The following is a 12960-nucleotide window of genomic DNA, read 5'->3' as shown; positions in this document are numbered from 1 at the left end:
GTCCTTGCCAAAGGCTCCTCATAAAACACCGCCCCCACTCGCCCCCCAATGCAGGCAGAGAAAACAGGTGAGGGTGCTGGGGGAACGCTCCCCCAACCCGCAGAAGGCCAGGAAAAAGGCCTCGGAACCATCGGAACACACGTGGTCCACGCCCTCCTGGGCGCTCCGGGGAAGGGCCGTGGGCCTCCCCTCCTTCAGGGTCTGCTGATTCTCTGTTTATGCAAATTCGAATGAGGTTTGTGTTCAGGTTCCCAAGGACACAGCAAATTAGAAGGGAAACTAGAAAAGCTATTTAAAAAAACACCACCTTAAGAATGCCACAAACAGAGCAGCCTAAGATAGTTTCGGAAGAGACCAGAACGTTCTAAAAGGAGCCAAAGGCAACCCTGGATTACAGCCCAGTCTAAGAATGAACACCCCTAAAAACAGCCCCACGCTTTCACCAGCTAAACTCTGATGCAGCCCATCTCAGAGAAGTCCCTGTCAGCACTGGTCCTCCAAGGCATACATGGTCAGTTACTAGGCCGACTCACTGACCGGGGCAGCCTAGCTCCCCGACGCCCCGAGATTGCTCAAGTCCCACGACACTGCTTCCTAGGCCTCTGCAGCTATGGACTGGACTTCGCCCAGCTTCCGGGCCCCGTGCCTGCGTGGGACTGCAGTGGGCCAACGCTGCAGGATCCAGGCTCAGGGCGGGCAGGGGTCAAGGCCAGAGGGCCCTGTGGTCTCTTGGAACCTGAAATAGTAACGGCTCAACAGGCTGCTCATAAACTGGCCAGGAAGCGCTTTGAACTTGAGGATGTTATGTCTCCGCCGCTTCTGTAATCTGAGTTTTCTTTGTCCTTGCTAAAGTGTACCAGCCACTGAAAAATGCGTTGTTTTTCTCAGCTCACCAGGGAGAGGAACAACGTGTTTTACAGTATTTATTTCCATGGGAATGAGGAAAACTGTCTGCAGAGTCCATTTCAAAAACTCAACTGCGGACTTACAAGCTCCTCTGTTACGACCACAACAAACGCAGGGCCTGGGGATGGCTTCCCAGCCCATGAGCTCTGCAGAGAGAACCTGCCTCCCTGCAGGGCGGGCGGGCCGAGTTATGAGTTACGGTTGGCTTGGTGGTTAAATGAATTGGTGGCATTTACTTCCACCACATTTGAAGGGCCCAAAACCAACTGGCCAGCTTCAGGGCAGGAAATGAAGCAATCTGGCTCCAGTAGGACCCAGGGAATGTCGCCTTTAATCCACTTAGAGTCTGTGAAGTCGGTCCCTCTTCCACCTCAAAGGCTTCTTGACAACATTCATCAATGAGAGAGTTCTTGTCACCAGGCCTCACGCTTCCCATCTGCTCCCCATCCCATAGTGGTTACCCCTCACTTCCTCTACCCGCATCCCAGCCTCGGGGGGCTCTTGTCCTCCCAGCTCCATCTCCCTGGAAACCAGGCAACTGGGGGAAACAGAGCTGACTGAGACGTCCTCTGGTCCAGGACCGACTTCTCTGCGAGTAATCCACCCCATTCACAAGCATGATTCCTTTGTGGCAAAAGATGTTCAACAGACATCAACGCCAAGATCAGACAGATGTTGAAATTATGCCATGAAGACTTTAAAGCAGCTATTTTACAAATACTCAAACAAGCAATCACAAACACTTTTGAAACAAATGGATCATAGCAAGTCTCGGCAAAAAACAGAAGCTAGAAAGAAGAACCAAGAGGAAATTTTAGAACAAAATGTAGTAACCAAAATAATAAAGAACCATACTATATGGGCTTGAAAGCAAAAAGTAAACTTGACAAAAGATGGGAATTATCCAATCCAAACAATAAAAAGACAAAAGCACTGATTTAAAAAATGAGCAGAGCCTCAGGGGCATGAGGGACAGTAACAAAAGGACTCAAGTTGTGTTGCCAGAATCCCACAAGAAAAGGAGAAAAAGTGAAGTACTTAAAAAAATATATTTGAAGAAATAATAGCCTAAAATGTACTAAGTATGGAAAAAGACAAAGACCTTCCAATTCAAATAGAACCCTCAAGAGATGAACTCAAAAGGAATCCACATACCCAGACACGCTATAATCTAACTGCTGGAACGAAAGAAAAAATCTCTTCAAAGCAGCCGGAGAAAAAAAATGATATATTCTCTACGGAGAAAGTATCGGAACGACTGCACAAACTTCTCTCCCTGGAAACCGTAGACGCCAGAGGAAGTGGCACAACATTTTCGAAATGCTTGAAGAAAAGAAACGAACTGTCAACCCAGAATTCTATAGGCAGTAAAAATATCCTCGAGGAGTGCCGGTGAAATAAAGACATTCTCAGATGAAGGAAAACGAAGAGAAGCCGGTGCCAGCAGACCTGCTTTAAAAGAACTGCTGCGGGAAGTTCTCCAGACAGGAAGGAAATGACACCAGCAGGAGACCTGCAACATCAGGAATGAAGGAGCAGCAAACAAAATAGTCACTATCTGGGTAACTATTCCTGCCCTGACTTTCTTTTCCCCCTCTGGAGCATTTTAAAATGTGTTTGAACGTTCTAAGCAAACATCAAAATGCAGTCTTTGGGGTTGTTTTTTTTTAATGTATGTAGATGCACTAAAGACAACTATTACATAAAGCAGCCATTTTCAACCGGCGTGCCACAAGAATTTTTAAAACATAAAAATCGCTGACTAGTCAGTCAAGGGCATTGACCTTTTTCCGCTTAGACTGTCAAATAGAAAAATGACAACAGCCAACACAACAATAGCCATCCGGTGTGAATGACTCAGAATTCTACCTTTTTTTTTTTGTCAAACTGGCAAAAAATATCATCTAGTTTTTGGTGTGCCGCGGAATTTTAGTAATTAGTTTGTGTGTGCCGTGAGATGAAAAAGGCTGAAAATCCGCTGACGGATGGATCTATAGAGTGATGGGTTCTCCATTCCACCTGAAGTGGTACCACATTGATTCGCAGCAGTCTGTGGGGTGATTGACTGCTGGTCTCCGTGGTTTCCACCCTTGTCCATCGATTGTAAAGCCCTGCATCAATTTTTCACCTCATGGTTTCACCGCCATTGGTGACCCCTTTCTCAATTAGCGGTTATAAAACTGAGAGACCCTCATTCACTGATTCTTCTATTACAGTTGTTACTCTTCAATTAAAAGAAAACTTTCCAAGTCAGGTATTTAATTACTCAGACGTACAAATCATATAGGAAAGGGAGGGTAAGTGCTTGACTCTTTCCTTGTATTTCCCAGTTTTCCAAAGAGTGAGTTAGAACCCGTATTTTTAAATGGTAGATAAGCCAAAGGAAAATGCTGGCTTAATTTGGAATGGATATAATAGACTCACTTAGATAATTAAAGACCAATATCCACGTAGTTAAATCACACAGGGTCTTTAACCGCAGCAGGGAGTATGTAGCATGGCAGTCACTTAGCATGCACCTTCTATAATGTGTCCCACTTGCTTTTGATTGCCGTTGGATTACTCTCTAGGATAGACCTATGAATACAGGGTGTCCCCACAAATGTATACACACACTTTGTAGAATCATAAAGGCAGTGAGTGTTTATTAAAATACATTCCGTTTTCAAAATGGAGCTCTTGGCTGTTAAGGTGCGTGTCCAGTTTTTGGGGACACCCTGTAGATATAACATACCTATAATTCTCCCCTTAAACTCTAAGATCCCCACAGCAGGAAGCGAAGATCGAGCTCAGACACACTAAATGGACTATAACAGAAGCGTGTCGTTTTCATGAAGATGGAGCTGAAACTGAAGAAGGAAGCCCCTGCCCTCCCAAAGCCGAAGCAAAGGCTTTGAAGGCAACGAAAGCAGCGCTGAAAGGCGTCCACAGCCACGAAAGAGCCCAACAAGACCAGCCCATCACCCACCTCTGGTGGCCCAAGACACCACGTCCAAATATCCTCAGAAGAGCGCCCCCAGGAGAAACAAGCCTGCCCACTGTGCCAGCATCAAACTCCCCCTGACCACCGAGTCCGCCATGGAGAAGGGAGAAGACAGCAATACACTGTGTTCCCTGTGGATGTCAAGGCCAACGAGCACCAGATCCAACAGGCTGTGAGGAAGCTCTATGACGCTGCGGTGGCTGAGGTCAACACCCTGATCAGGCCTGATGGAGAGAAGAAGGCATATGTTCCACCGGCCCCCCACTAGGACGCTTTGCATGTTGCCAACAAAACTGGCATGATCTAAATGGAGTCCAGCTGGCTAATTCTAAATATAAAAATGTTTACAGTGTTAAAAAAAGAAAAGAAAAAAAAGAATGTCCTTGGACATCCGAAGCCAAAGATGAAATCCTAACAATTATGGTCTTCCCCTTAACCTCTCACAGTTTTAAGTCATTATACATTTTTAGGGGGTTTTGTTTCTGTTTTTTAAAATATATTTTTTTATTGATTTCATAAAGGAAGGGAGAGGACGAGAGAGAATCATCAATGATGAGAACCATTAATCAGCTGCCTCTTGCACACGCCCCCTGCTGGAGATTGAGCCCGCAATCCATGCATGTACCCTGACTGGGAACTGAACCTTGACCTCCTGATTCATGGGTTGACACTCAACCACTGAGCAACACCAGCTGGGCTCACTCTATGTTTCCATAAGCAATTACCACGTGCCAGCCACTGCACCAAGCACTTTTCAGGTATTCTCTCATCTACTTCTCACAACAGCCCCAGGAGCAGGCTCTCAGCACGGCTTCTGGAGACCAGGGAACCCCTGTGCAAAGAGATCCTGTAGCTCGCCCACCTCCTGCCTCATTAGGGCAAACACAGACCAGGCCAGGCACGCCAGCTCCAACTTCACCCTGCTCAGCCAGCCGCACGCACCCTGTCAGTGGGAAGGTGGGTTTCGGCCACTGTACTAACCATTCGGTAATCGACTGGCTGGGCTGTATTTCTGCCATCGGAGACCCAGCAGGTGAAATAAGGCAACAGGAGAAGGCACAGGAGAGAGTTATGAGCCCTCTCTGTCCCGCTGGGAGGGCAGAGCCGTGACAGCTCCCTGGAAAGACATACATAACCCAGGAGACAGCCACCTCTCTTCAGGGACTTAAAACAGAACCGACGGGATGAGGGAAAATCAATGGATCCAGTCGTGGAAGTCGCTAAAACTTATGTTTTGAAAAAATGGATAACAGGAGAGAATGGTCACAGGAAAGAGGACATCTCAATTAAACATATAAGAGAAGACAGAGAGAGAGATGGAGGGGGTAGGGGAGAGAAAGGACCAGCATCAAATAGCCCAAATACTAATACTGTTTCATTCTGGGCAGTTTCGTTTCCCTCTTTATACTTTCCTATATTTTGTAAATTCTTTTAATAATCAGAAGAAAAAATGTTACTAAAATATGTGGACACAGAAAATCAATGGGTCAATTTGTCCAGAGCCAAGACAGTGGCCAGGGCTCCAGCAGTCCAAACACTTGAGGGGAAAGCAAAGGAGAATCAGTGAGCAGCCACCCCATGGCCAGCAGCAGGCACAGAGCAACTTGCTGGGAGAGATGGGACAGAATGGGGCGGGGAAGACACGCTTGACGGTCACGGAGGAGGCCGCTGTGTGTGAAGTGGTTTTGGACACAGAGATGCTGCCAGGAAGGGGCTGCATGTATCCAGGCTGAGGAGTATGACGCTCAACACAGAGAGTGCTTAGAGGCAAGGTGGGGCAGAGAGAACAAGGTGGGCGGGGGGGGGTGTTTGTGTCCACACTGAGGAATATTATACAGCAGGTAAAAGGAATCAGGGTGGTCACACATAAAAAAAAGCTAGCTTTCTATACTGTTTGAATGTTTTTCAAAAATATATCCTTCTAATATGTGTATAATTAATATAGAAACATCTTTTTTTCCCCTTTTTTTAAAGCATATTTTTATTGATTTCAGAGAGGGAGGGAGAGGGAGAGAGAGATAGAAACATCAATGATGACAGAGAATCATTGATCGGCTGCCTCCTGCACGCCCTCTACTGGGGGTCGAGCCCACAACCCAGGCATGTGCCCTTGGCCGGGAATCTAACCGTGACCTCCTGGTTCCTACGTCAACGCTCAACCAGGGAGTCACGCTGGCCAGGCTAGAAACTCCTTTTTTTGAAAAGAATTCAAAGCAAGAAGGAAAGCAAGCGCATAGACCTGGGGTGTCGAGTGGGAGAGTCACTCAGAGGAGAGTCTGAATGAGCCTGGAACTGGCTCAGCTACTTGTGAGCTGCGTGACCCCGATGAGTTCACTTCCCTCTCTACACCGCAGATGCCTTACCTGTTCACAGGGATCATACACCTGCGTTTGCACCTCTATTGTCAGAACTGAAAACAAAGTTCACCCAAGGCCCAGTCCTAGCGAATGGGGAGCTGAGCACTGACACAAGACGGAAGCGGTAAAGCACAGAGTCTGGGGCACAGCAGAGAACGCCGGAGCCTGTGGGGGAGGAAGCCAGCGCTGAGAAGGGCCAGCACGGAGGTGGTGGGGGGCAGCTGGAGTGAACACGGGATCACTTACTGCAGTTCTCTTCGTCGCTGCCGTCGGGACAGTCCTCGAACCCGTTACACCGGAAGCGGCCGATGATGCAGTGGATGCCGCTGGCACAGGGGAAGAACGTCGGGCTGCATTTCGACTTGGCCTTGGCTGCGGGAGGACACAGGACACACAGCAAGACGTCAGGGGGTTACGTTTTCCGACACGGCACACCCACCCCGCTAACCCTGTGCATTTACCTGGAAGCCTCCGGAAGTTACTTACCACCCCCACCCACCCCCGACACCCGCCAGACTGGAAGCCCACGGGCATCACCCTCCGGGAAGGGAGCGGCGGCTCCCGCGGCTCCCCAAGCCCCAGGGAGGCCGACAGCGTGCCGCACGGGAAGCAACGGGTGAGGAGATGGATGATGGATGGGGCTTGTTCTCAAGGTGCTAATGAGCCACTCCAGATCCATCCCCTGGCTGTCGCAGGAATCGCCGACATTCACTGGGTGCTTCTGACACTAGATGGAGCAGCCAACCCTCCACGTGGATCATCTCTTAACCCACCCAGCAGCCACCCATGGGGCGGGGGGTTCGAGGAAGGGGTTAACTCAACAGGCCCGACGCTGCTGTCCTCAGAAAGCCTGGCTGGCAAGCGTGGCCCTGGCTCGGCTGGCATCTGGGAACCTGGATTTTGGCAGGGCTCGCTCCATTCTCTCACAACAGTGGCTCGCTGTGCCCAGACCCGTGGTCGGCAAACCGCGGCTCGCGAGCCACATGCGGCTCTTTGGCCCCTTGAGTGTGGCTCTTCCACAAAATACCACGGCTTGAGTGAGTCTATGTTGAAGAAGTGGCGTTAGAAGAAGTCGAAGTTTAAAAAATTTGGCTCTCGAAAGAAATTTCCATCGTTGTGCTGTTGGTATTTGGCTCTGTTGACTAATGAGTTTGCTGACCACTGGCCCAGACTAGTTATGCAACAGTGCAGTGTATGCGGAACACCTGCTTTTACTCTGAGAGTTTGGGAGAGGGTGTCTGTGTGGCCAGCTCCCAGGAAAAGCCCCAGGCACTGAGTCTCTATTGTGCTTCCCCAGCAGAAAATGTTACACGCATGGCCACGACTTGTAACTGGGGGGTTACGTGCACCCTGCGGTGACGCCCCTGGGAGAGGAAGTCTGAACTTGGCTTCCTCTGGCCCTCACTCCGTTCACCTCTCTCCTGTGCTGTAACCAATGATAGGCTGAGTTCTGTGACTCCGCCCAGCACATCACTGGACCTCGGGACAGTACAAAGATGGGTCTGGTTCTCATCCCCATATCCCACGTGTGCTCGGAGAAGTGACGTGACTTGCCCAAGGTCACACAGTTAGAGACGCTGGCCCTGGCATGAGGACCGGGCACTCAGACGTGGAAGCCATGCTCCCAACCAGCTCTGCCGTGTTGCCTCTCTGCCAGAGGCTGTCACTTCTCGAAACAGAAGCCAGACTCCTGCTCAAAGACATTCTTCTTCCACTTCTGCCGCACAAACAGTTTTAAGAGAAGCGGCTGTGACTTGGGCTTGATGGAGTGTCCCGCTAACCACACGGCCCTGTGGTGTAATGTGCTTTCCCGTTAACGGCGCTGGCTGCTTGGCCCGGCGATTAACGAGGTGTGAGATGGGATCTATTACTGCATCCCAGGTAGCTGATCCCACCAAGCATCCCTCTCATCGCCGGTCTTAGAGGCAGGAGTCATGATCCTCAAAATGGAAGAGCCGTTTCTCTGGAACAAACAGGCAATAAATTGCGTTCATGTTCCTGCCATCAGCCACATGCCACCGTTAGCAGCAGCTGATCCACAATCAAAAGGGATTTTGATTTTGATTTTGAAGGAGGGTGGGTGGGAAGGCCTGGGATATGGCTCTGTTGTACCTGGAACTTCTGTCAGTGCTGGTGTGCCCTTCACAAAGCACACACTTGGGACAGAGTTCAAATTGTGGCTCCACTTTTAATGGCCTGGGGCACATTTCCAAATATCACCGAGCCTCTGTTTCCTCAATAAACTGCAGCTAACACCTACCTCATAGAGCTCTAGGAAGGAGTCAATGCGATCTATACTAATAAAAGGGTAATATGCTAATTAGACCGACATCTTCTGGACAAGCTTTCGGACAAAGTCACAGTGGCGGGGGCCAAGGCAGAGGCAGTTAGGGGAGATCAGGCCGGCAGGGGAGAGCAGTTAGGGGCAATCAGGCTGGCAGGGGAGCAGTTAGGGGCGATCAGGCCAGCAGGGGAGAGCAGTTAGGGGTGATCAGGCAGGCAGGCAGGCAGGTGAGCAGTTAGGAGCCAGCAGTCCCGGATTGCGAGAGGGATGTCTGACTGCCGGTTGTGGGATTGGGCCTAAACCGGCAGTCGAACATCCCCCGAGGGGTCCTGATCAGAGAGGGTGCAGGTGGGCTGAGGGACCCAACCCCCTCCCCACCCTGTGTGCGAATTCCGTGCACCAAGCCTCTAGTAATGTATATGAAATGCTTAGCACAGAGCATGGCACACAGTAGATGCTCAATTGGTGATAATGCTTATGGTATTTATCATCAATCAACATCATCATCCCTCAGCTTATAGAATTTTAAAATTGATATCTGGGCTGCTGGATAGTGTTTTTTCTGATTACCACAGTTAATAGAGCTCCTTATGAAAACTCTCTATGAACTGACGTGAAGTGATCGCCAGGAGAGATTAGTAAGTGCAAAAGCAATGTGTGAAAGAGAAGGGGATATAAGAAAATATATGTGTACCGCCTCGTCTGTGAGAAAGAAACACAGGAAGGACAAACCAGAAACTAAAAACACTGGTTACCTACAGGGGGTGGGTGGGAAGGATGGGAGATGGGAATGGAATGAGCTGCAGGGACAAGAAGGCTGCACACTCCTCTGAGTCTATCCGTACAACTCCGGCTCTTGGAACCATGGTGGTATCTCACCTACCCCAAAAGCAAGCAATTAAAATCAACCATGAGAGTGTGAGTGTGTGTGTGTGTGCGCGCGCCTGTGCAATATAAACAGCAACAAAGGCCCAACTATATTACAGATGAATAACAACATCACACTGAAAGGGAGGAGGAAGAAAAGAACTAGACGGAGTAACCACGAAATCATTATTCCGACTGGACGCTAAGGCTAAAGAGAAAAAGAATTGTACACAAATAGGGTATTCCGGTAGTATCTGTTTGACACAGGGTACGGGTGAGCAATTCTGAAAGGAGCTTTTGTGTGTACCAGGCGGAACAAATGCAGCAAGAGCAAGGTTTTCTACTATCAGAGGGAGATGTTACAAATGAGGCGTGGGAAGGCCAAAATGAGCCCTGAGGCTTTGGACTGGATTTGAAGGCATCAGAATGAACTCGAGGTTTAGATAGATGATGGAAGGAAGGAAGGAAGGAAGGAAGGAAGGAAGGAAGGAAGGAAGGAAAAAAGGAAGGAAAAAAGAAGGAAAAAAGGAAGGAAAAAAGGAAGGAAGGAGATAGATGGATAGATTGATAGATAGATAGATAGATAGATAGATAGATAGACAGACAGACAGACAGATATAGATGACAGATATGGAAGGAAGGGAGGGATGAAGGCCTCCTGGCTTCCTTCTCCAGCCCATGAGGCATAGTTCTACCTCAGGACCTTTGCACCTGCCATTCCCTCTGCCTGGAATGCCTTTCTCCCAGGAGTTGGCATAGCTCACTCCTGTTTATTTAGGTCTCTTTAACCACTGTACTGTCTACAGGAGACACCCCACCTCCCACCCACAGTCACTCTAGCTCTTATTCTGCTTTCCTTTCTTTATAGCAAAATGTCATGGATTTTGCGTGGGGCTGTTTGGCGATGAACATACACTCACTGGAATACTTGCATTTGCCACTTTTGAAGGAGCTGCACTATACAGTGCCTGCATTTGGATGTCTAATAAATACCTGCTGAACATACAAATGAACCCGTTAAAGGAGAGAATGCGTTTGGGTGATAATAGGTAGCATTTACAGAATGCTCAGTATGGGCTGAGCACTGCGCTCCATATTTTACAGACATCATCTCTTTGACTCCTCACAAAAGCCCATTTTACAGATAAGAAAACTGAGGTCCAGAAGTAAAGTGGCTTGAACCTGCTAACAAACAGAGTCAAAGCTCAAACTCTGCTCTTGCCTCATCTGCCTCCTTACAGATTTCTTAAGGCCCAGCCCAGCTCCAAAGGACTAGACTCTGTAAGATAAAGAGAGAAAGGAGAGTGAGAACATGAGTAATTGTAAATGAATTAGCTACCATTCAATTAACCAGCTCTTTGGCCCTGGCCCTGCACTGTCTTCGGGAATCAGTCATGAGACTTCCTGCCGTGGCGGGGATGCTCAGATGCTGTCTCTGTCGGAGGGAGCCTGTCCCGTTATGATTTACATCTGCGCCATCAGACGCCTGCTAAGGCGACCTCCGTGGCGGATCACAGGCGGCCAGCCGAGCGCCTGGCCGAGGCTCAGAGGGAAGCCCGTCACTGACAGCAGCTGTCGGCTGCTCCCTGCCTGCGTGACCCGCTGTGGGGCCCAGGGGACCAAGTCTGGCCCCCACTTCCACGCAGGGGAGACTTCAGCACAAACCTCAGCAGCCCTGGCAGAAGGCGGGAGAAGGACCCTGTGTCTAAAATCGCACTGACAAAGGCAGAACGGGTGGCTCCATTCCACTGAGCACGTATTCAAACCCATCACTTTGCAAGGCGGCAGCTTTCACCAGCCAGACAGGGGACAGGGTTCTCCCGGGGCTGGTTCATTCCTGATCAGAGTCCTCCCCTCCTCAGAGCCTGGCTGTTACCATTCTGAATGTCACAGATCAGTAAAATAAAAACAAAAAAGTTTAACTAGACGGGAGTGGACAAAGGACGAACACAGTTGCTGACTTTTTATTTGACCAGCAAGGACATAAGCAAACACATGTGCAATCACTGCCGTTCGCCCTAAATGAAGGGCTGCTTTAGCATCCCCAGTGCAGGAAGACATGGCCCTTGGACCGGTGTTTGGGGGTCATGCCAGAGATAGGGGGGACCAGGAGACATGCCAGCGCTGCCAGGGCGTGATGCCCTCAGATCAAAGGCCTGACCTTCACATGCCAACATCTAGAGCACAGCAGGCAATCCACAGAGGCTCTTTCAAAAGCGAATTCTCACATTTCACAGATGGGGAAAACTGAGGCCCAAGGAGGCAACTGGGGACGTACCCGAAGCCACAGGGCCATTCAGGGTCAGACTGCTCTGGAACCCCGTTCTCATGATCTGAGCCTACACCAGTGATGGGAAACCTTTTGAGCTTGGTGTGTCAAACTTCGCCAAAAAACTGAGCATAACTCGGGTAGTGTGTCACTTTGAGGAAAAACATTATTTCGCAAATGTTTCATCCTCAGGAGCAGCAAATGTTTCATCCTCGGCATGTGGCCGCCTCGGCGGCCGCGTGTCATCAGAAATGGCTACGCGTGTCAGTGCTGACACGCGTGTCATAGGTTCGCCATCACTGGCCTACACCGTGCTTGAGGCCGGGAGCTGAAGGGCCACACCCTGCCCAGGCCCACATCGGGGACCACATTCAGCAGAGGCCCCGAGAACAGGAATCATGAGACTGACAGGCCCGCTGCCACAGGGCCAGGCCTTCCTGAGCCCCGGACAGAAACGCTCCTCACCAGGCATCGTGCCTGTGGCTTCCGATCTGCTCAGAGGGGCTCGGGGCTGCCCGCTGGCCCCGGATGACGGGCGCTGCAGGGCGGGCCTGCTCCCTACAGCTGCTACTCAGACTCCCCGTCCCCACGTGGTCATCCCGCAGAAACTGCAATGCCAGAGCCTCTCTGTTCAGCCAGAAACAGCCATGCACTCAGCTCATCAGACCCGCAGCCTCTCCCAGGCCCTGGCAACAGCCCCAGCCACAGACCCCTCTGCAGGGCCTCTCCCCGGGGCCTCTGTGGTTGGCCACCTCCCGCCCTGCACCAGGACGCTGCCAGCCTGTGCCCGAGGCGGCCCAGGAAACCAGAAGCAGGAGCCTTAGGCTCTTGTGCATAATTACCATCCCTGCTTTGTCAACGCAAGGCATTGCTCACTGTGAAAAACTCCAACAATAGAGAAACACAGAGCAGCACATGTGAAAACGACCCCAAACTGCTGCCACCCGGGGAAAGCCACTGTGGCCGTTTTGGTTAACATGCTCCCGAAGCACAGCCTTGCAGACGACACGTGCGGACGGAGAGCCCTGGGACCTCGTTCAGATGCAGGGAGTCTGGAGGGGAGCCTGGGACCCCGCATCCCTAACACGCTCCCCGGCGACGTGGATGCTGCCGGCTCCAAGCCCGTCACTAGCGAAGGACCACTGTCTGACTCGCGGCTCTACCTCCCAGACCCAGACCAGCGCCTGGCACGTAAGTGACTCAGTAACGACGGGCCGCATTACTACACCGAGACCAGAGGGTACCTGGTTAAAGGCGCCGTGAAATATTACTCTCTTCCGAACCCTGCTTTTGT

At 50.4% G+C, this 12960-nt stretch overlaps 1 protein-coding gene across 2 annotated transcripts in view; it reads right to left on the bottom strand.

The window, feature by feature from the left end:
• LDLRAD3 (low density lipoprotein receptor class A domain containing 3) overlaps positions 1 to 12960 on the bottom strand; it is a 192267-nt gene that overhangs the window by 85415 nt on the left and 93892 nt on the right. For both annotated transcript variants that reach the window (XM_079789356.1, XM_079789357.1), the window contains exon 3: positions 6493 to 6618. In XM_079789356.1, the coding sequence (XP_079645482.1) occupies positions 6493 to 6618 (126 nt within the window). The remainder of the gene's footprint in view (positions 1 to 6492; positions 6619 to 12960) is intronic.

Source organism: Cnephaeus nilssonii (assembly GCF_951640355.1).
Source record: "Cnephaeus nilssonii genome assembly, chromosome: 13".
Taxonomy (NCBI): domain Eukaryota; kingdom Metazoa; phylum Chordata; class Mammalia; order Chiroptera; family Vespertilionidae; genus Cnephaeus; species Cnephaeus nilssonii.
Note: the sequence above shows the minus strand (reverse complement) of the source record. Positions and strands in the feature narration are given on the sequence as shown.